At 40.6% G+C, this 25,180-nt stretch overlaps 1 protein-coding gene across 5 annotated transcripts in view; it reads right to left on the bottom strand.

Moving 5' to 3' along the window:
• Positions 1-25,180, bottom strand: part of LOC117246626 (carboxyl-terminal PDZ ligand of neuronal nitric oxide synthase protein-like) — a 258,146-nt gene that overhangs the window by 14,087 nt on the left and 218,879 nt on the right. For all 5 annotated transcript variants that reach the window (XM_033610487.2, XM_033610488.2, XM_078169029.1 and 2 more), the window contains 2 exons: positions 24,813-24,978; positions 20,812-20,988 (listed from right to left, as the gene is read on the bottom strand). In XM_033610487.2, the coding sequence (XP_033466378.1) occupies positions 20,812-20,988; positions 24,813-24,978 (343 nt within the window). The remainder of the gene's footprint in view (positions 1-20,811; positions 20,989-24,812; positions 24,979-25,180) is intronic.

The following is a 25,180-nucleotide window of genomic DNA, read 5'->3' as shown; positions in this document are numbered from 1 at the left end:
TCACTCCCACTCATGTACCAGCAGCGAGCGGCCGAGCTGAATCAAATGAAATGATAATGCAATCTTCTGCAACACTAATGAAACTGGAAAATCTACCCAGAAGAAATGTTCAAGTTAATCCTACAGTATAACTATAATTTAGTCTATTCTTAAAAAAGTCTCTAAAGCCCAATATGAGATACCAGACAAACCCCTGTGAACCAGGTAGGTTATTTTGTGCTCCAAATATATAAAAAACACAACTAGTTTGGGTGTAAATGAGACTGCTTTCCAGCTTTGAGACAAAGTCAAAAAATGATAAATGAAATTAATTAACAATAACAGTTGAATAAGCTATACATGTATGCATACAATAATAAAGGAACTGAGTTTTAATGTGGGTGGAGGTCTGTGCTGGCTTATCTAGAAACTGTCATGCTGTGTCTATGTGAAATGTCCAACAAAGTAATATGTCTTCTTTCTAGCTGATCACATCATTTTCTTAGTTGAACATTAATTAAATTCACAGCAATAACTGAAGCTTATTAACTTAATAGTTTTGAATAAAGACCTTCAGTATTTGGATCAAGTAGCTTGCAAAAAATAAGGAGTGCCATATCAAACTGGCTCTGGCTGTTATTTCAACATGTCAGATAAATCTTTGATCAACATTTAGGCAAACACAAGCATCGGACCGGACTTGGAATGAGCAGTTAATCCTTTCAAGGACTCGTACTATGATCAGGGCAAAATAAAACTTGATCCAGTTATCCTTAATTTAGAGTGATTATTGAGATCGATCACTGGTCATTGATTATATACAAATATCAAACATCTTCTGGTTTCAGCTTTTCAAACACGAGGACTTTTTTGCTACTCTCCATTTTAAATCACTGTATTTAAAACCTTTGGGTTTTTGGATTGCCAATCAAAGAGAGTGAGCAATTCTGACAACATCACTTCAGGCACTGCTATTTCTGAGCAGCACTCACAGAAACTGTATGTATATGATTCACTGCAAAGATTACAAAAAGCCTTATCAATAATGAAAGTACTCTCTTAGAAATATTGGTGCTAACTAGAACCATAAAGGTCTCTTCAGCTTGTCCCCATAGGGAAACCCTGCTTGGTTCCTGGTAGAACCTTTTATAAAGGTTCCTCCTGGAAACCATTCAGAGGGTTCGATCAAGAACCCATGACAGAGAGTTGTTCCCCCCAGAACCCCCTGACATGATACTAAAGAGAACCCTTCCATGGTGTAATGCTTCCACCCAAAAACGTCTCTGGGGGTTCGATCCAGAACCTTTCCACCTTCTAGGGGTGCTAATAACCTGCCCTTTTATAGTCCAAGGGTATCCTCTAGAATCCACCCAAGGGGGCTCAAAAATAGTAATTGACTGCCCACAGATCTCACCCACTAACAATGGTTTTAGTTTAACAGGTTAGCCTGGGGCCAAGGGAACCATGCCCAGCAGCCTTTGGCTTCATGTGGCTCATAAAGGGCCAGGGTGGAGATTTCGTGACATCGCTACTACTACAGCCCATCCTATTTCAATTGTGCAGTAGGTTGGGAACCAAGACTCACTTCTAAATTAGAACCAAATACAAAGTACCAAGTTCCATGTACCCTTAAAGACTAGAAAAAAGATTTTTGGCAGACCACGTGGTACTGTATGGTATGAAATGATGGTAAAGATAACATAATCAAAATGAATTGATAAAGGGGATTCCAAATACATCTACATGGAAAACATGGGTAAACATTTGAATATTTGAGGGTAAGGATCTTTTAACACCCAAACTTTCAACAACTCTTATTTCCCAAAAGTGCTCTTAATGGAACAGTTGGTCTTAAAAAGAACCCTTTCTTCACAAAATTATTCTTCATAAGCAAATGGTTCTGGGTAGAACCTCATCCCTTCAGGAAGAACCCTTATTATTAAGAATTTAATCAACTGAATTTCTGGGTATCCCAGTGGTTTCTGCGGTCACCTCGGTGAATATCTTGTAGAAGATGAGTGCTTTTAAAAAAAAAACCAAAGACCTTATTTGCCTTTTGTTTGTCATGGACGAAGCAGGGACTGGCTAACAGCGCAGTATTAAAGGAACTGTGCAGGGATTTGTCTCTGTAATAGGTGAACTAGCAGAAGTGCTGCTTTAGACAAGTGAAAAGAAATCTACCCTGCAAGCACACGCAATATCTCTCTCGAGACAGACATTTGTGATTTCACTGTCTAACAGGATATCATCCACAGCTACAGCTAAATAATGTATATTTTCCACTACGGGGTCACATTCTCTATCTTAATAAGGAATAATTATGAATAATGATGTAATTGTGATTACAGTTTTCATCATGTGGAACTGGTAATTGGCCAAATCAGTTCCAAACGCCCTCGCTGTGACTTCAGCTAAACTCTGCCAGGCAGCCAGCGTGAGCTTGTAATTAGCTCTGCTCGGCTTTGGCATCACCTATGAAAGTGCCAAACTCTCAGCTTTGTTCTTAGCTGAGTGTAACCCACTTCTGTCACTGAGATGGAGCACACACACCGAACCCCTCTCAGACGCACACTCACACACACACACACACACACACACAGTTTTGTCAACAGCAGTTTCCAAGGTCAAGAATAAACCATCAAGCTCAACCTCTGAGTCAACATAATCACAAGCGGAAAGTTTGAACATGTACAGTTACATGGAAACATAGCTAATTCACAACTTGAGATTTTTTTCAAAAAGACAGAAACAACAAGAACCAGAAGGGCACTCAGAGAACGCAGACCTTTGCCATGGCCAGATGTCGCAAATCTCAGAACGTTAACAAAGGTGAAACATAATTCGAGTATCCTCCCCGTGATTTGGTTCCACTCCAAAATTCAATGGGTTCGTCATTGGCCCATGCTACATCCCTCCATCAAGTTTTGTGAAAATCTGCCAGTAATTTTCTATAATCCTGCTGACAAAGAGACAAACCAACTGACCGGGCATATAACCTCCTTAATGGAGACAACAGCCATTTTCTTGATGCTAGTGCACTGATAATTCTCAGAAATTCAGTAAACATACTACTGCACTCAAAACAAATTGCCCCATTGGCAGAACTGTACTTTGTTTCATAACAAGTGAGTTTTGAGGACACACTAAGAGGTCTAAATAAAGCTAGAACTATCCTTCATGCAAAATACACATACATCTCACGACTGAAAGGAAAAAAACCCAAATGTTATACAAGATGTATGTAAATGGGGAACCAGCAATGTGAACATCTTTTAATAACTCTTGCGCACACTCATGTATTTGAAGCCCAGAATAGTATGTTCCAGCCTTCAGATGTACAGACAGAAAAAAATAATCCTATTTTCCTCTGTAAGATGTATAAAACAGTTCACTGTAAACAGGCACAGCTCAGAAAGTCCTCCAGCTTACAAAAAAGTGAAAAAACCCAAAACAAAAAAAAAAATAATGGGGACATATGCTAAAGAAATTGTAATTGTGTCGCTTATCTGCCAATGTAATAAAAAACAGAACAAAACATTTGAGATGCAGTTTTTTTTTCAATCTATCATGATGAAAATTGTATTTTTTCAGTACTTATTTAAATTTCTTAAGTTTCACCTCTTTCCTCCTCTTAAAACACTGATTTGATTGAGCCCTGCATGTCGAGCAGAGAAGCAGAGTGCTACAATGCTGTGTTGTAACAGATCAGGACAAAGCTGCATCAGAGCGAGACGCTTTGAGGGCAGAATATGTGAGAGACGGGTGCCGGGCTGAGAGGATGAGTGACCTGAAACACACTCACTTGAACACACAAAAACGCTAATCCTCAGGCCAGACGGGGTCATTATCACTGATGTATTAAATTAGAGCTCCTCACTTGGCTACATTAAGATATGCATGTGTGTCTTTCCGTGTGTGTGAGCGAGGAAAAGTATTAGTGTAAATTGGGCCAATCATGTCTGAGGTAAGAAAAGTACTTCCTGTAGACAGACAGACAGACAGACAGACAGACACACACACACACACATCATTTTTTCACCTGGGTTCATTATTACATGAATGATTAAAATGGGTGGGCTCTGGTGGGGGTCCGTCTCAGACTGATGAAGGACCGTGTGCAGGACCGGATTAATGGAAGAAGTTTCTGATTTATCAGACTAAACCCTGACTGACACACTGCCTTTCACATCATCACTTTGTGCCGGCTTTTAGTCATTTTCTACTGGGAAAGTGGGCCCCGTCTGGATCTTACTTCTCAATTTTATGGAGGATCAGACGTAACATTCATGGCTTTGTGTACACAGGAAACTCTTAATGCTGAAGCTAAGTGTAAAAATACATTTTCCTTACTATATTTGGGGCCTTCTATGAGGTCACGGTGGGATAAAATACTGTATTTTGAGACATTCATATGTGTATATACTAGTGTGTGTGTGTGTGTGTGTGTGTGTGTGTGTGTGTGTGTATGGATTTCTACATACTTAAGAAGGTTTGGTATGGTGGTACAAGAATGCAAATAAAAAATAAAAATACATTTATGTATTTGTTTCTTCTCAAGATAATTTTGTGATATTTATTTAAAGGTTATGTTTTAAACAAGTCCACATACCTAACCAATTAAATACCTTGTTTGTCACTGTGTATCTACTCATTGACGAGATGCTTATGCTTGCAACAGCATGAGATGTAAACATGGCATCAGCTGAGCTGTAACGTTAGTTAGCTCAGTAGGGCTAGGTGAGCCAGCAGTATGCACGTTTCCTTCTGCAAGGTGATACAATTAGAAGGTGGAGTTCGGTAGAGAGAAACAAGTACCTACTGTATGTGAAACTGCAAGGTCTGTATTTTTTAAGTGCTGTGAGCACCATTATATTGGAGAAGGCAAACATCTCTACAGCTGATATCTTCAACACTCAGCAGCTAACACCAAAACAATCGGTTGATAAACAACACCACAGGTAAGAGCAAAAATATGTGTTTCTTTTTTATTTGGGGAAAAGAAAATAAAGAAAATAATTGGAAGAAATATCAGTAATGAAAATAACTGATACTTACAGCCCTAAAGGATTCCAACCAAGGTCTTGCTAAGTTTAGGCTACCAAAAGTAAGGTTAAAAGGAGCCAGTGTTGACAGTGGGAGCTGAGATGCAAACCATGATTTCTGGTGTCAACATCAGACACTTTGTACCCCCAACTATCCACTCCATGCACCTCACAACAAATGCAGCCCTACTTCCACCCTTGCCTTGAGACAACAGCCATTACTAACGCCTTATTTGCTTGCATGGTAGAAAAAGTGAAAACCAGTCAAACATTATTAATTACAAAAACATGATGATCAACAGAACTCATATCTTGAAATTAAAATTCCATATTGTGATTTATTTATTTCCTGCTTGACTGTCAATGCGCAGTTGTTTTAATTAGTTGTATTATCTACAGCACCCTCTGTCTCCATCTACATAATTCTCCAGCTTCATTACCCCTTAGGACACTATTTCACATTTATCTAATCTCATTAACAGCCAAAATATGCCTTTTCTCCTGCACTCAGTGGTGCATCAGGAAGAAGCGACAGCACAGCACTAAACTCTGAACTCTGCAGATGACTGAGAATCCATCTACGAAGCTGACCTCTTTTCCTCCTGTGTCACAGCCGACCTGCCCTCCTCTTTTTGAACAGTTGCTACTTAATCGTAAACAGAGCAGGGCAGCAAACTTCGAATTCCATCCCAAAAAACATCAGTCAGCATCTATCTTGTTGTGACAGGCTGAGCCTCCCGGTGTGACCTGCGATCTCAGGGGAAAACAGAAGCCCCGTTAACAAAACCGACTTGTCTCCTCCTTCTCCTCCTCTTCTTCCTCTACCTTTTCCTCCACTACCTAAGGTAACCTTTTCACACACTATGTCTCTGTCTTTCCCTTTGGGACTTTTCTTATTGGCAGGAGCAGCATTTAAGGCTGCAAGGCACCAAAACTGTCAAGTGAAACTAATACTAATGAAACTTGGAAGTCTCAGACTGTGCAAAGCTAAAATTCTCCATCATAACTAATACTAATGAAGCTCTGCCATAAAACGTAGACCATGCACTGAATAATCCCAAGTAATCTCCACTGAATCCAATACAGATTACATTTTTGGAAGCAGGGTGAGGTGACCCTAACTGTTCAATAGAAGAGCAATTACTGCAGGTGAACTCAGTCTAACCCTTTGCCTTCAAATCATCTTTAGGGCACCTCAGACAGACAGAGGGAGAGACTGCAGGGTTTGACAGACAGATCTCTCCCACAAAACTATTTTCTTTCACTAGTACTACATATTTAGTGTTAAATGTCTAACATGTAGTGGGCACTTTACATTTCCTGGCAGTATGGTATCAATCCAGCCACAGCGTATCCTCCTTGTGTGCATGTGCAATCCAAACAAAACAGGCATTGATTCTTAATGTTGTACTAAAAGTGAACTGGACGTTATTGAAAATGTTTTAAATACAGCCCAGACTTTTGTGAGTATTGTCCACATTTTCAGTTTGTTCATTTTTAAAACTGGAGTTTTAAAGAATGATACACTGATCTGCCTGAAAGAATGAGGCAAGCGGGTTAACATTTGCATTTTGTGCAATTTTTACATTATGTCTGGCCACCAGTGGCAGCACTGAGAGAAGTGTTGCATGAAGTGAAACAGGGAGTATTTTTATTTATTTTTTGCTGCCTTTGCAAGCAGTTCACCTCTTATCCTGTAGTGACCTTACAAACCCCATTAGATACCCGAGCTTTACTTCCTCTGTTTATAAAAAATAACATCCAATTATGATGTTGTTGTTTTTTTCCCCACTAACTTTGAGAAAGCAGCGAGAGAAAGCAGCCATGTCTGTGTCTCAGTGGACACTGGTATTAGTGTTACCTCTGGATGACAAGTCAGCCATTCAGGCTAGAAGAGGACAGAGCACACCATGGAAAAGGGAAAGACAGACATGAGACAGCACAGCAATCGGAGCGGGGATTGTAGGTGGAAATTTGTGCTGAAGTTTAGATTTGCCCACACTAGAGAGTTTCTACCAGTTCAACAAGAAAGACTGGAGGCAAATGTTCTTCATAAGACTGCACAAACACTCTAGACTCATTGTCATAAACTTTATAATTTATCAAAAATCATTGCTAAAGCACGAAGGATGCATTTACTAATGGACGTATGAAACTCCTGGGGCACCAAAGATCTTGTCCAACACAAAAGTCAGCAACTCCAGGGTGTACAGAAACTGAGCACGAAATGTTACACATAAATCAGAGTTAGTCTACAGACATGCTAGTGGTTCTGCGAGATTGAACTCACTTACAGCAGTGCTCTAAACTAAATGCTAATGTCCGCTCACAATCACAACACTGACATGCTAAAGTTTAGTAGATAAAATGTATACTAGCTCAAACAAATTTGACCTGGTGATGGTGCTAGATTTAAAGTTACTGCAATTTATCTTGAGGGTAACATAAATGTGTGTGTGCCAAATTTCATGGCAGTTCATCCGATAGTTAAATTAGATGAATTGCCATTAGTTAGAGGAGACATTTTACTCACGACCACAAACTTTATGGTGGTGTGAGACAGTCTGAGTACCATGAATGTCTGTACAAATTTTATGCCAATCCATCCAGGAGATCTTTTAATTTTTCACAGGATATGTAACAACTTTTACCTGCTGGCGGTGCTAGATATAATGTCAAGGGATCACTACAATCAATAGGATTCACCCTCTGGACATTATGGTTTAAGTATGTGCCAAAATTCATGGTAGTACATTCAACAGTTGTTGCAAAGTAGCCAGCATTGCCATTAAAATACATATTTAGCATTTTTGAGTTTGAGTATTTCTGACTTGCTGTATGATATTATGTCTACATACTTCCAGTGTAGCCTCAGCCATAAAAGTGTTGGCGCAAGAGCATCAACAGTAAATGTCTGTTTTATTGGCATTCTCAAAAACAATGACGCATGTGGAGAAACCCATCATAAAAGATGCTGAGATACTGTGCCAACTTCTCTACTCACTGCGGCCTCGACAGACCACAATGCATTGCAGCCACAGCACACATGACATGTTCTAATTAAAGGGAACAAATGTCAGTTTTTCTCAGCTGGAAAAGCTTGCTCTCTTTAACTTACTACTCTTACGGTAATACCATGCTTAGCCTCTCCACATGCATGTAAAAACCCACAGCCACATGGAAGGCGTTCAGTCCGCTTGCTGGCCCTTGTTCATAAACATTCTGGGAAATTACTGACCAAACTAGAAGGAGCAAATTACAAAACTTATCAGATAATAATACTTGAAAATACAAACATCACAACTAAGCTACAGGACTTGCTCAGACATTAGAAAACCACTGTTTATCTACAAATATATAAAACTAGAGTGATCTAAAACTTAGCTTATATCGCCCACTCTGACAAAGACAGCAAAAATCGGGAGACAAAAAATGGGAGAGCATTAAAACAGCTGACTACACACTGCAGGTTGTAGCCAGACATGTTTGAGTGCCTTCAGTCTCCTCCCTATCAAAGTTATCAGATCAATAATTCATTTAGCCATTTGCCACATCACTGTCTGTCTGACCCCAAGGCTCCCTGGAGTGTGAGCGTATGAAGCACAGATGTACATGTAGCCACGAATAAAGCTGCAAGGGAAACGAGGCAGCAGGAAAATAATGTGTCTGTCATTCCCGGACATTGGGTTATTCTCTGCCTTTCTCTCTTTTCTAATTCTCTTTGTGTCTGCCTGTGTGTGTTCTTTTGCCTCGTACTTCAATCCGTGTAAGAATGATTGTAAAATAAAAAACAGGGAAATGATGCTGCCAGTGCTGGCTGTTTCCAAAGGCAGAATTCAGGATTTTAGGATTACAATGTGGATTTAATTGAGCAAGGATTAGGTTTAAATTAGAAGTTCAGGTTAGTGTTTTGTTAAGGATTAGACACACTACATGGCCAAAAGTTTATGATATATGATAATTGAGCATGTCATTACAAAACCATGAGCATTTATCTGCTGCCTCCACTCCTCTGGTTTCAGTCTTTCCATTATCTTTGAACGTTGCTGCAGGGATTTGCTCCCATTCAGCAACAAGAGACTGGCCACTAATGATGGGTGATTTAGTCTGGCTTGTTTCAGTTCACCTCAAAGGTGTTGGATGGGGTTGAGGTCAAAGCTCTTTGCAGACCAATCGAGTTCTTCCACACCAAACTAGGACATTTCTTTATGGACCTGGCTTGCACAGGGGTAGTCTCATGTTGAACAAACAACACAAAGTTGAAGATGTCCCTTCATCAGAACTAAGAAGTCTAGTCCAAAGTCATTAAAAACAGCCCCAGATCAAACAAAACTACACACAAATATGTGGACAAGCATATGTGTCCACATACTTTTGGGCATACTGCAGTGAGGCAATTAATTAAAGGGCATAAAAGGCCTCACAAGTGAGACAGACTATGTTCAATGCTATTTGTCAATCTGAGTTTGCTCTTAACAAGGGAGAATGATTCAAGGGGAGCTTCAGCGTGTCTGAGTGTCTTATTCTGAGCCTTAATATTACACATCAAACACTGTGAAAGTTTGAATACTGCTGACTAACAGCTAAAACGATCAAAGGTGTCTCTGGTCTTTCCCCTTCAGATCTTACTTGCCTCAGTGGGAGTTGTTCTGTCTAAGGTTGACACTGATATTCACCTCCATTTTATTTCAAACGTGTGTGTGTGTGTTGTCAGCTTTCTTTCGTTAGCACATATGCAAAGAAACACAAAAGAATCTGCGTAAAATGAGAAGAATTGGCACAAAACAGACGGGCTGACGGACAGATGTGCCTGAGACAGGCCTTCAGCTGCGCTGCAGTTCAAGACCACTTTGCTCTTTTAGCCTTTTACATCTGAAGCTCCACATGTTCCAGATTATGTACCATGCCAAGCCGCAGCTCAGCATGGCCTCTAGCTCTGCATCATGGGAACATCAAAGCAGATTGCCACCACGTCCAGATGTCGACGAACAGCTGAAATCCAGTCAGAACATGAGCGTAGCTTTGCTGAAGTCTCTGCTACCTCTAAATGTGTATGAAATACTTGTGTGAAGGGTGAAGCAAATGTAAAAAAAAAGAAAACGCCTCCACAAGGAAGTCTGATCTGACTCTGCAGTGGCGGCCAAGAGGTTAGAGATGTGAGTGGAAGGTCGCCAGTTCAAATCCAATGACCTGGTGGGAAAATGCGGTCAGGGGTTGTGAGTGTAATGCTGCAGAGGGCAGCAACCAGTAGTATAAACAATAGCAGACTGTGCTTACACTGGATAGACACTTAGTGCACAGGGACTGCAGCTAAGGATTATTTTATTATAGATTCATTTGTCAATTATTTTTTGAGTAGACTAGAGTCTGTGAAATGTCAGGGAAGTTGAAAAATGCCCATCACAACATCTTATAGCTCGAGGTGATGGCTTCAAATGGCTTGTTTTGTCTAAATCAGAAGATGTTCAATATACAATGATATAACAGCAGAAAACAGCAAATATTTGGCATTTAACACCAATTAATTGAGATTCAACATTTTAAATTGTCTCTCTGTTATTGATTAATCAACCCACTGCTTTAGCCCCAAGGTACACTGAAAGCTGTGAAATACAAGATTTGTAAGCAATAATCTAGATCCTAATGCAAACATTTACAAATACAAAGGCACGCATTTACACTAATATAAATTCTATAAGACTGTTATATTCTCCGTGTGAAACTTGGCTGTTTGGTAGGGTCTGGTTTGGCTCTGATCATTAATGCTGAGATGAGACGATTAATTGCTCTGTTTTTCAATTCCTCTATTCCCCCTGCTCCTCTGGTGCAGACATGGTCATTCACTTCAGCACTGTGATGGTCTGTTTGTTTATGCGTGACCCACTTACTCCTCACGTCTGTCAGCCCTAATTCACATTAACAAAACAACCTTAGCCAACTCCTCACTAGCATAGGGCACATTAAGTATTTTGTAGATGTTTGTATGTGTGGCGCATGAGCATAAAACTCAGATTTTTGTTGGCTTATCTCAAATGTATAATGTAACCAGAAAGTACACAATATAGACTTTAACAAATTAAGTGGGCACCCAAAAATTACACCCATATTTGATAGATGAACATCTTACTCTAAAACGAGGGACATTAATGTGCTGCTCTAACAGCCTCCTCTCTTGTGGTTTCAGGCTGTCCATCAGATTTTGGAACTGGGTTGCAGGAAATCAGCCACATTTGCGTTCGTGAAATCGTCCACTGATGTTGGGTGATAAGGCGTGGAGACAGAGACGGGGATATCCACTGACTTCAGCCAAAGTGGCAAATGCTTTGCTGTGTCGGCTGTACTCCAGCTATTTGTATCTGAAATTAATAGATAAGCATGAGGTTTCCACCAGTGGTGGGTAATATGACAACATATACTGTGAGACAAAACAGATGTGTTTATTTGCCTCCAGTCTTGTCTTCAGCTGTGAAGCGCAAGATCAGCTGCATTGAGGTCATGTGACTGACTCAACCAATGAACCAAAATTCTTTGAGTCCAAAGAACTCTTTAGTTCCCTTGCTGGTATGTTTCGAATCACTGTCTTGCTGGACTGTCTTTAAAACTGGGGAAAGTGTTTGAAAAGGCTACAAGCTCTAAACTGTTCATCAAACATGAACGTATACATCCTCAAACACTTTTACTGTTCCTGTCACTAACCTCATTGTAAAGTTGACACCCAATTAGCTGGAAAACAGAACCAAAGTTATGAGACAGTGACACAGTTTCTCTTCTTAAAGACTGAACAAAACACGTCATAACCAATTATGTGTCGGTATGTCAGACTTTGGTTGTCTGCCTGTGTATTTAAGTGTGTCCCTGCAGGTGACAGACTGAGCTTGTAAAGAAGTGTATTGATTTACGCTGCTCTCTTGCTGTCCCAGTGGTTAACCCCTGTTTCAAAAACACATGCCTGTGACGGGGAAATCGATACAAGTCACCAAAAGCCTGCTCTGCTTGGTTGGACCGGTTGGCAACGTGGCCCTCAGATGGCAACGACAAGCCCCATCAGACAATTAATTAATGCTGAAAGGAGGGAGGAAACCACAGTGTGTATGAGAGAGACAAACTGAGACAGGGATAAAGATTTGGATCAGACTGGACTCACCAGTTTAAAGAATAGTGTCTGATAGCAGAGAGTGAAGTTGAATTGTTAAAAAGACCATCTGAAGACCAAATATAACAAACATTTATGGACCCAAGGTTTCAGTCAACAAGTAACACAAGAGGGGACAATTCTAGGATTTTTTTTTTTAAAATTTGTAGATGAGAGCCAATTTAAAAGCTGACATGCAACACTTATCAGCCGTGTCGCATAGTGTTATGTCACTTAACAAGCATCAACTGCCTGCAGCAGAGATATAGGTGAAAAAAGTATTCAAGATACAGCAGCCAGGATGTGTTGATGCAGGGAGCAAATGTGATTAAATGGCCACCTTCTGGAGCTTCATCACCACAGTAGCCAGTTTTCTTATGGGAAAAAAGTGAGTTGTTTTGTACTGTGGGTAACATAGCAACTCCATAGTAGTCATACAGGGTCATACAAGGACACATCTTTTTCTGTTCCATAAGGTCACCTTTAATAGTGTTAAAAATTAAAAACGAAAGTGTGTGAAAGCAAACTGAAAAAAATCAGAAAATTAGTATTTGCATCTGGCATGACTTCAAGAGTGGGCTCAAATGTTCCTATCCAGTACAGAAATCAATAGTAATTTGTCTTGCAGTATGAACAGAATATTATAGAAACCTGTTTTAGCTTTTCAGAAAGATAAAAGAAACACCTACAGTATGAGGAAACCCACCGTGTTGCCGAGACTACAGTGGCTGTCTTTCTTAGCCTGGTAAGACCATCCTGATGATGTGAGCTCAACACTCTGCTAAGCTCTCTGTATCAGTCTGGCAATCTTACGTTCCCCAATTGGCAGCCAACAGAAGCGGCACGTTCACAAACTACCTGATCGAGGGGCAGCAGAAGACTAGAGACTCAATGTGTTCTGTGGAGTAAAATGAAAATGTTTCCATCAATGGAATTTGGTGGCTTTGAAGGGAGCATTACATTGGAGCTTCAGTTTCCAGCTGTAGAGAGCTGTCTGATGGCAAGGTGAGGCTGTGAAAATATTCTACATATAGCATACACTTAAACTGCTGTTGATTTGTTGTAGCTGGTCATTTTCTATGTGGCTAAAATATGTCTGCTGCTGCTGCCCCCCTTGTTGGAAGACAGGCAAAAATTTCTTCTCCGATGAGAGACTCTGTGAGTGCATACTCTTATTCTTGCTCAATTATTGTTGTTGACTCTATTTCTGCAAAAACTTCACTAACTGCTGTGTTAACTCTACTAACGTTAGCGTTAGCGCTTGCTGCTATGGGAGCTGCCATCAGCTCACACTCAACTACAATGCAATCCCTGATCGGCTGTTTACATTGTCAGCTACAGTGGGGATCCCTGATTGGCTCAACTGGACTGTAATTTGTGAAAAGCTTTTGGGGCAGCAGCAGGGCCAGACTGATACAGAGAGCTTAACAAAATGTTGAGCTCACGTCATCAGGATGGTCTTACCAGGCTATGTCTTGCTTGCTGTTACCCTAGAAAATATATGAAATTTCTACAGGAACACCCCCTGAAGTCAATTTCCAACTCAGAAAGTGGGAAAAACATTACCAATCCTGACCCTAAAAATCCAAGATGGCTGCTTTGTGAATCAATTGAAATTAAAGCTATAGTATGTAGTACTGTTTATTAACCATCCTGTCTTATTTGTGGCTCATTAAAACATTTTTACACACAGAACTGACTTCAATTTCTATCTGTGGCCATTGTTAGCAACTGGTATTGCTAACAATGGCTAAACTGACTAGAACAGGTATTGTCTTGGTTTTCTGACTTGTTGTACTGGAACATGGTCATATCGGCTATGATGTCACTCCCAGCTCCAACTTCCGAGGTAAATGGAACGCAGCATAAAAGCCCATTATGGTGACAGTGAAGTATGGTAGATGACCACAGCTGACCTCATTCTCACATACGCACACCAGCAACCACAAATACACACACCTTCTTCTTGCCTGAATTGGACTGTATCCCATAAATTCATTAGAGGCTGAATCAATAACTTGTTAAGGATGTAGGAATGAGTTCAAACTTTCAAACTTTACTGAACCTGCCAAACAAATAATTCACAAAAGAAACTTATCTCCCATCTGCTTCCGCATGTGATCTCACTGCAAACCCCTGAACACAGGTCCTTCACATGGGGATTACAGACCTCAGATGTCTCTGTCAAGGTAAAAGGCCAGAGGCTGTACTTATTTTTGCGGCCACACAGCATGAATCACTAATAGATAAATTGGCAACAAGAGACAGTTTAGATATACAGCATGTCTGGCATTTTGGAGAGGTCGGAGGAGAGGCTGGGTTCAAGAGATGACAGGAGAGTAAGGTTAAGGTTGAACACACGTGAAAGAAATATAGTTGATATGAAAGGGAGTATTTACCCCAGAGGCTAGAATAGAGAAAAGTGCCAAGAGCAGGCTGAAGAAAACAGAAATGGTTTAGAATAAAGAAATGCAAGACAGCAATAGCTTTAACACAGGGGTTAGTTGCAGAGTCCAAAAGTAGAGTTTATGCTCTTTGTTTTACATCTATGCTTATGATTATGTATTTTCAGGAACAGAAAAATTTGGAAGATACTATTAAGTAAGGACATTTTGACTAGTCTTCATATTTTCAAAGCACTGAGTTCAAGTTGAAGTTTAAGCATTTAGGTTTAGATAAAGTAACATCTGACAGGTAGTTAAAGATGCAACAAACACCTTGTTGACATCTCTCTATCTGAGACATGTATTTGTGTTAACCACATCAACCGTCTTAGGGGTGTAAATCACAAGCTTCATCACAATACTATACTGTGTATCAATTATTTGAACAATTGCTTAAATCACAAATTCCACCACAATATCATTTTGATGTGATTAAATTCATTCAGGGGGGTACAATTGATACTGGACAATATCAGAAAATATCTTCATTGTCTTCTTCCTGGCTGCTTGCCATTGTCTGCCTGGAGCTAGGCCGCTAGCATTGTCTGAATTTTTAAGGAGGTGTGCTTGGACAAAAATGATGATGCCATGGAAATTTTTTTTTTTTTTTTTTTTTTTTTTTAAAAAGGCATATCTTAAAGATGACAACATTCATCAATGTTTTCACTTTGCATCACATTATGATATTGGATCATCCATCACTGAATTGATATATAAATCCAGACTGATGTACCATTACAACCCTATACCTCATCAGCCTCAGGAGCTGAATGAGTGCTGTGTAGCCACTGGACTTTGTCAGACATAACAGACTTTATTTCTGTTTTTAACCGTCAAATTTGTGGGTTGAGGGCACAAGAGGGAGGACAAAAGTAATTTAAAAAAAAAAGAAGAAGAAACTACTGATAGCACCTTCACATAATAACTTTAATAATGCCTGTTCTCCAGACACGGCCTTGTCTTCAGGCTTTCAGGTAACCTCTCTCTACATAAATCAAAAATGTGATTGAGCTCGATATTAAAGTAATTTCTTACCTGATAATGTAATACATTCTTTGATTAAACCCGATTATTGAATCATGAGATGGGGGTCACCTTTTTAAATTATTGCAATATCAGCGTGGAGATGTATTTAGCTGAGGATTTATTGCAACAGGTCTGAATATATTTTCGGTCAATTTCAAGAGCTGTTTCATTACATTTTAAATGATCATATTATCTGACGCTGATTGCATCAGTTGCTGAAATGTGATTTAAATGGCATTTTTATAGTTCACAGGTGCCGGTTGGAGATGAAACATCTGTTTATTAATATCTCCTGGCTTCTTTCTTATTTTTTGCCCTGTTGGTGAGCCGCCTGACACACCTGTCGCTTGAAATTTTGCACCTTGAAAAGGCGGAAAAGTCAGATTTTCATTTGTTAATGTCATAGTTATAAATGCCACATTAAAAGAAACATTATAGGGAAAGAAATGAGAAAAGAGAAGTGAAAAAAGGTAGATAATGAGACAAGGGAGGAGGCTGTAGAGGTGAAGGTGTCAAACAGAGAGAACATCCTTCATGCTGTTGCCAGTTTGACACGCATGTCTGATCTGTGCGTTTCCTGTCATCCAGGTCAAACGGGTTAAAAGAAAAGCAAACACTTCAGGGGAACTAACAAACTCTCACTGACAGCCACAGAAAGAGAGAAAGCTGAGAGTGCAGTGGTTGTCAATGTGGGGTTGGAGAGTTTTTGAGTGTGTTTGAGAGCAAATGTGGCAAGTGTTTAGTTTCAATTTGAATTAAAAGAAAACACGCCCAAGTGGAAAATGTAATAACAGCGACTCTAGTGGTCTATAAGGCGTCGACAATGAACCAAAATATACAGTTTGATTTGGCTGGGGACTTTTGCTGCATACCAATCTCCATTTGTCTCTCCCTTCATTTCCCGTAATTTCTCTGAAAGACCATATTAAAAATGGACATATAAACAATTTCACCCTGAATCAACAAATGAAATCTTCATGGGTCTACTTGGTCCCTTGTAACCTGAAGCCAAACCCATGACCTGAGTCTGGCGGAATCAAAATTCAAAAGTCCTTTGAGACATATATTCTTTTTTTTTGAGGTGGCTGCTCGTTAATTTGTGGAGCATCATGCTGCTGACAGTGTTGGTGTTCTGGTATTTCATGTCGCCTGCATTTTGAATTAAGTCCTATTATCCCCTGGCCCTTTTCAGATTGGGTCGTTTTTGTTTTTTTTTGAAAATTACTTAATGCAAATAATTAATGATGGCAAACGTTTTCCACAGGTTCCTTTTAGATCAAAATCCTGGACCCATGAAGACACCAACCTGGGACCAAATGTCAAATGGCTCTTTTTTGTGTCTAATAGTTTTAATAGAACCACTGACTCCAACATACATTACAGAGACTGATTGAGTAAAGTTGGTACAAATTTTTGAACAAACTTTCAAAAAAAATCTCAGATTGAATCTCTGTTATCCTTTAATACAAACACGTTCAGAAAGCAAGTGGCTAACTGGGAGTTAGCTTACTGGACTCTCACTAGATTGGTTTGATCCTATCAGGCTAAAGCTCTTAGCAAAAGATAGTGAGTCCATTGAGAACTGGCCTGATTCCCCTTTAAATCTCTGCAGCATCTACCTTCGCCAAACACTGGCCTGTCTGCACTGATTTGACAGGAGTGCTCAGATAAACTGGTGCTACAGTACACAGAAAGAAAACTCTGTGGCTTTCCTCGTAAAACAAAACGAACACTTTAATACTGCATTGTGCTTGGAGGCCATACACAGAGCTGGGTTTAAACAAATGAGACCACTTTTGGCTGTCATCCGTGAGCTGCTGTTCTGGCACGAGGGAAGAGTTTTTGTTTACGGGATGAATAAAAGAAACAAACAGCGTTCCTCGAGGTCCAACTAATCCTGGCTTTACATAAATTAAAAAGCGGGAGAAATGTGTGGACAAGTGAAAAGAGTGCAAACATGCTCTGACTACCAAGTCAACAAACTGTGAGGAGACAAAAAGAGGGCTGCCGGCAGGAGTCAAGGACGGAGCAGTTCAACACTTCTGTTGGATGACGTAGAAAACAAAGTTGTAGATACAGTACAGATACAGATTTTTGTCAAAAATAGTCTTTGAATAAATATGAGCTCAAGAAAGGCCTTTCCCTCGCCAAACATAGAGACAGTAATAAAGTTCCTCTGTGGATTTGGCTGAAGTGTTCTTTGCTCATCAGAAGAGTCACTTTTCACTCCAGCAAGGACAAGAGCTCATCAGTCTCTCTGATCCCAAAGCCTGTCGTCTTGTTCCTGCCAGCATGACTGACAGCTACGCTCCCAATCCTGACAAATTGAAAGCTTGCCCCTGAACTAACCTCAACTTTTGGTTTGATTTCGTGTTTACATCCTGACATGTCCATGATAAAGACAGACTTAGAATTTCAATCTGTTGAATGAAAGGAGGAAAGACTGTTAAGATTAACTCCCTGATTCTGTTACAGAACTCCCAAATCTCAAATTGAAATTCAGCAACAGAGAGCTGGGAGGAGATTTTGGGAGTTTGTGTGAAATATATGGATAAGAGGTCTGTGCATGTAGTAAGAAAAGGCTGAAAAAAGAAGAAAATGGAAGATTTTAGGGGATAAGAGTGTATGCATGAGTATGCATATAAATTAGAGATTATGTTCACACAAAGACATGTATAACAGGGTGTGACCAATAGGGGTTACTTAAGGTGATACAACATTATTAAGGTGTGTTCAGACTGCATGTGAAGTGAACTACCATCTCACTTTGTTCACGTAAATTTGACTGCAAGTAAACTACACTTTAATGGCAGCAAACAGACAATAATTGTGACAGTTACAGACATATAGCCTAACTGACGATGTGCACTGACTCTGAGTGTGTGAGACAGTTTGGACTGATTGCCTCTGTACATTCATACAGCTCCACAGGTAAGGGATTAGGAAGTTGAAACCTAAACTGGAAGTGTGATCCACGACCGTCTGATGATGTTGACACTTGGTACAACAAAGTGAAATAATTGTAAATAAATAATTTAATAAATAAAATATATAGGCTATTTCTTGAAAATTATGTTAGAATAGACACAACGAATCGAAGGGGAGTGTTCTTATAGCAACTTATCCATTGTAATAAATGAATAAATATATGTAACTTATGGCTCTTGGCCACTAGAGGCAGCACTGAGCACATAGCACACCAGTCAATGAACAACAGAGAAAATTGTTAGTTTAACATGGTAAGTATTCAGTAATGTTATCCACCCACAGACTGTATGAACAAGTGGACATAGCTACCGGGTCTTAAGAGTGAAGAAAACAGAGACAGAGTGCGAATAAGTCCCGCCCACACTGGATTGTGGAACAATTCATTGCTCTCCGTTGACTAAGCTGCTGTGTGGTGGGATGCACTACCAACAGGATAAAGAGCCCAGAACTAAGTTTAAAGAGCTGCTGAACCAGAAAACTGAACCTATGATGTGAGGCATCAGCAGAAAGAACGGGAAAACTGTGGGATCCTGACACTCATAAATAAGTTCCAGTTGCTAATTTAGCCTGACAAACTGTAGCAATTGGAGCTAATTAAGATATATAATTCCTGGTTTTGATCTTTGTCTGTTTAAATGATGATCTTGCCTGATGATTCCATCATATAGTTTTATACTTTTAGCCATTCAGTGCGAATGTTTCTCCACGATAAACAATATAAGGAAGAGGGACACTGGGACAGGCCAAAAATATTGACTTTGTCAATACACCTCTTCCTCTGCGGTAGACATAAATTGTGAAAATAATCCTTTGACTGCTTTTATTTTAGCTAGCTACAGGCATTTTGTTAGTGTTTCAGCCCCCAGACTGGGGCACCAACTGTTTTTTCTCTGCTGTGGGCGTGGTTTTCAGAGAGCCATACATTGCGCTCTGTCTCTATGTGGAACTGCCTTAAACCTGCATTCTTTCTAATGGCTAGCAGGGGGCGACTCCACCAGTTGCAAAAAATAAGTAAGATTGTTCAAGTCTATGACAAATTATCCTGGTTCTCATTTGATTTATTACCTCAGTAAACTCCTGATGAGTTTATGGTCTCAATCTTTAGTTTCAAGTCTTCTTCAATACAGGGTGATGTTCATTTTGTAAATTGGGATCCCAATTCAGAGGAAAATAGACGATAAAGCAGGGTATGTTTTTGGGCGCGGCTACCGCAGCGACCTGTCTATCAGGAGAGAGGCATAGCAATGAGACCCACCCCTCACTCCTCCCCAGCTCCACCCTAAATCCAGCCACTCAAGGCTTCAAAATGGCAGTCCACAAACCAATGACTGACATCATGGTGACTATGTCCACTCCTTTTATACAGTCTATGAAGCCACCTCATTTATATCAAAGTAAATCCTGTTTTTTTGGATTAGCATCAAGGTTACCAAGATTGCCTTGCCTCTGGTGAGTTAAAAGTTCTAGCCTAACAACGCCTGAGTGGCTGATATGTTCAGGATCCCTACGATAGCCAATTATGGCCGTGATATGTACTTTGATCAGATCAGGCCTACTCAAGCTGTCACCTCAGTTGTTTGCTGTCTGCAGTAAATTTGCTTTTATTATCTGTCTATTTGAATCTTTCTTTTCTCTTATATGCAATTACAACTATACAGTATTACACCAATATATTGGTGTAATACTGTATGTATAACTGTGCACATCTGACAGAGGTTAGGTCGCTACATGGTTATTCCTACAGGGTAGTTTGAAGTGAATGGACAGAAACACGTACAAAGGCTGTTGACTCTTCAGGGGAGCAGCTTAGTACGTTACACTGCTATTTCATCTCCCAGACAGTCAGGAGTTCCCTGTCTGTTGAGAACATTGAGCAGCCTCAGTGTTTCTTCGTCCCTCCCCCAGCCAAAGATCTCCATCTCCTCCTCCTCATCGTCCTCCCCCTCATCCTCATTGTCATCACTGTCGTCTGTGTTCGACTCGTACTCTGAGGCTATACCTGACTCACGAAATCTTGCAGCAAAGTCCAGGCAGCCCAGAGATTTGACGTCACGGGACAACAACTTGCCCTCAGGCGCCTCTTGACCATTGCTCTCTGGCCTGTCAGCCGTGAGCCGTGGGGGAGGAGAGGGAAGTTGAGGAGGAGGAGGCCCTGGGAGGAAACGGAAACACTCCAGTTTGAGAAGACACTGGTCCCTACCTAGGGGGCTTCCCAGAGTCCCGTTGGAAGATGAGAAGGCGTTGCCGGTCCCGTCAGTGGAGCCCAGTGCAGGCAGGTTGAGGGCGGACACATCAGGTTTGGGCGTTGTGGGGTCGCAGATCACTGGAGGTACTGTAGACCGGAAGGTGATCTCCAACAGACTGTCCTGAGATCCCACTGGAGAGAGAAGATAAGGAAGGAAGCAAAAAGTGATGAGTCAGCAGAGGGAGAGACGAGGAATAAAAGACAGATCAAATATTTCATACCACATTCAAAACTTCCACTGTGCCGTGATTTAAATTCACCTGCTATCACCCCTCCTGCTGGATGATGACAGAAGAATAATGTATGTGATATAGATATCTGTGAATTGTGGTGGAAAGCAGCTCCTCGGAAACTCCAACAAAATCAATCACTCAGTTACCAATAAATCAATTTTGTATTGGGTAAGCAAGAAAAAAACATGTTTCAAAGCATTTCATCATCATCAGGGCTGCTCAGTGAAACATGCTTCGCCTCTTTCTTTATGTGCACAGATATGGAGCTCAAATACTGAGAGAAAGATACATTAAAGGAACACTCTGTCTTCTCAGTATCAAAAACTAACCCCTAGCAAACATGAAAGATGAAAAGTTTGTAGTTCACTCCTTTGTGGAGGACGGCAGCTGTCGTAAGTTTGAATTCGCAGCAGTTACAGTGTTCTCAGAATCAGTAACAGCATTTATCAAAATATCCATAAAAACTTCTCAAACCTCTCCCGCAGTATAATCTGCTTCCTCTCTGTTGTGCAACTCAAATTTAAAGTCTGGGAACAGCTTGTGTAAAATCTGCAGCGCAGTTTTATCAGACACACGTGGAGCGTGAAAGACAAAAGTCAGGTTGAAACAGAGAGTGAGAGAGAAAAACTAATTAAAAGATGCATTACAAAGTTAGTGGGGATTCAGACTGAAAGCAGCCCTGTGTTAAAAAAGCTCAGGGGGGCTGCGTTGTTGGAGGCGCTTTGTTTAAGGTACCGGTGAGACAGTGAAATATGATCCGGGAAGTCCAGCTGGAGTAACTTGTTTAATAGCTTATCAAACTCATTAAAATGCAGCACAAATGTTTGTATTACTCACAGACAGGATTCCACAACTCTGAAAAGTTCCATATATTTTCCTTTAAGAGGCTTTCAAGTGGTCAAGCACTGAACTGGACTTAAACCTCCTGCATGGGATCCCCCTACCTCCTTTAATCTGTAGCCAGACCACGTTTCATCTGTAAAATTCTACTAAATGCTGTAAAAATATTGTGAAATAGACCTTTTCTCATTGCGGACATTGTGTTAGCAGAAAAAGGACAGGTGTAACTAATAATGTTAATGACGGCTCCTTTCCATTCAGGTGTGCACAGTCCCAGCACTCTGAAACTGACACAGATGACTTACAGCTATAATTGAGTTATTAGTTTTGTACCTGTGTTTGACAAGTCAAAAATGTGTCATGAAGAAGGTCTATTGCTGTAAATTGGTTAAAATGTTTGACCATTGCATTTCGTTTGTTGAATATTTTGAGATTTCATTGTATATTTGGTGTTCAAAGAACAGTTTTCCTGACCTTGTGCAAAATGAGGTCCATTTTAATGTCTGACATACACCACGACGACGACGTGGCAACTGGATAACATTTTTCCCCACTCAGTTTGTGAAATGTTGGCTGATAAGACAACAGATTGCCTCTCACAGGGTGATGATTGGAGGGCAGGCTGGACTGCGATAGTGCTGAGAAGATTGTCTCATTCTGAATAGTCAATGAACAGGCAAAAAAAAAAAAAACATGTGTGAAGCTGTGAGAGAGAGACGGAGAAGACAGAGGAGGTCGTGGACAAAAGAACGGCGAACAGAACGTGTGTGGTGCATGATAAACAGAGCGGTGAGGGGTTTCATACTGATACGTAGAAGCTTTAATGCAGGAATTTCCATTCAGAAGCTGTGTGTTTGCAATACTGTCACTCTGCCTGCTGTCTGTGTGAGTGTATACAGAGCTGCTCTCTCAGTGTGTAGGTCAGGGTTAGTGTGGCTAAATGAGAATTTTACGCAAACGTGACTGTGTGTTGTCCTAGAGGAGTCGTTGGTGGCTTAGGACGCTAAACTCTAATATGTTCAAACTGTTTCAACAACAGCATGGTTAGATGTGGTCAGGCTTAGGCACAAATACCACTTAGTTATAGTTGATAAGAGATCATGTTCTGTCTTAAAATAGCCCGTTTGGGGGCATAATCCCGGCAGGTAAAAAACGATGGCTTATTGTGGCACTATTCCTGGCGCCGGGTCACCACAAAACATCCATGATTGGAGCCTACAAGCCGATGGAAACAAAGCAATGACGAGCTAAAACACAACCGAATTTCTTGTTTGTTGTCCTCTAACAGTAGTACGCATCTTGGCGGCCGTCTCGCCTAAAAATATACAGTTATTGTCAACCGGTGGTCCTCTGCGACTTCTGTGATGTGCCGCAGACACCGCCATGTTTACGCCAGGTGACGGTACACAGAGCTTCAGAGAGCTGATAATGAAGGTGAGCAGGTGGGCAGCCAGGTGTCAGATCTTTGCAGAGCATCAGAACAAAAACACAGACAGTATGATAATGACATCCAAAACACAAGTCTCACTCTCAGTGTACTGTACACAGATTTGTTGTTCATGATGTGGCATTATCAAGGAAAACAATAGTGCAACCCCCCTGAGCCAACAATAGTGAGTTTACTGCATCATTTCAGATTTTAATGCATCAAGGACACTGGCCGCATACCTAGCAACATCACTGCATGTCCATCTTTTATTTCTTTTTTCCTATCGTCCTTTTCTTATTGTCCATGTTATCGTTTCATAATAGCACCTTTTGCCAACTCAGTTCTTTCCTGAGGGATACAGCACCCTACTTACAGCTGACTCAGTCAAGGTTTTATCTATATTGCTTCTGAGGAAGATTTCCTCTGGAGTCTTTCTTTGCCTGTGCTGAGGATTGGGATGGTTGATGGTGCCATTTAAACTAGGCAGGTTACTAAGGCTACAGCATGTCTCTCTAACATGTTACTTTGTCACTTGTCCTTTGTGTTTCCCCCTCTTTTAAAGGTCTTAGAGTGGCGGAAGAGGACTTTACATAAGCTTGAACTGAGCTTACATTACAGCTGAACTGTGTTTTATGTCATGCATGACTGCAGTGGGCATGTGTTGCTTGTAGACTATTTTATATCATATAGAAGTGTGAAATCTCTTGTTAAAATTAGGTGAGAAGTGAGACCTGGAGACAAGAGAACAAGTGAATATTTTAGGTGTTTGTTAAATAACTTCTAAATGTTCTGAGATAAAAATAATAATTTGTATCATTTTTGCTCTGACATTACTTGAGTGAAAAACATCTTGCAGATGTATTCTACAATTTTCTATGATGATAATTATTATGATGCACAACGTGATACAAAGGCAGGAAAGACATGTCTTGACATTTTCTATTTTCTAAAATACTACATTTAGAGGACGGTGCTGTCTTGGCTGAGGTGTGTGCTATTTAAGTTCCTCTAGCTAATTGGATTTAATGAAGAATCACTTAAGATTGTTTTGACATATTTATTGCACAAAATGACTTAAGTATTCTTTTAAGTGAATGACTGATGGGCTGTTGCTCACTTATAAGCATATGCTTAATGTTTTTGTTGGATGTCTTCCTGCTAACGTGCCTCTTTACTTTACTGCGCCAAAACTGGATCAGAAATTGCTGGAGGGGATGAAAGGGATAAGGCGGTACTTTGTTACATTTCCTACGGGCTGCCAGTAGAGGCTGATGTGTGTCTCAAATCACAAGATTCATGTTACTTTATATAAAAATGTGTGTTCTTTCAACAGTGTGCCATACACACGTCTGTTCCTCTGCATACACTTTTACATGTCAGCAAGCATTCCTTGTATTAACTCTAGCAAACAGTATGTATATGCACAAGTCTCATACTGTATGTGATCCACTCACTTGAGTTTGGTCCAGACATCTTGGTCTCCAGCTCCTGGATCTGTTTAACCAGCAGGGAGATGTGCTGCAGCAGGTCTTTGTTCTGCAGCAACAGCTGGTGGACTCGAGCCTGGGCCTCCAGCCGAGCTGTGGCCTCCGCGCTCAGCTGGTCCTTCAACAGGTGGACCTGCACAGGAGGAGGTGAGTCAAGATGGACAGATAGAGGAGGACAGAAGAGGAGGGAAAGGAACAGATGCTCAGTGCAGTGTGTACAGGCATTTTCCCCAGGTCATCGCTCATAAAATCAGCACTGCTACCCCTTATCTTAACTGCCCAAACACACACAGAGATACAGTACACACCACTCCACTTGAAGGCTCAAAAATGTG

Source organism: Epinephelus lanceolatus, chromosome 6 (assembly GCF_041903045.1).
Source record: "Epinephelus lanceolatus isolate andai-2023 chromosome 6, ASM4190304v1, whole genome shotgun sequence".
In the NCBI taxonomy this organism is placed as follows: domain Eukaryota; kingdom Metazoa; phylum Chordata; class Actinopteri; order Perciformes; family Serranidae; genus Epinephelus; species Epinephelus lanceolatus.
This window is presented reverse-complemented; position numbering and strand designations above follow the sequence as displayed.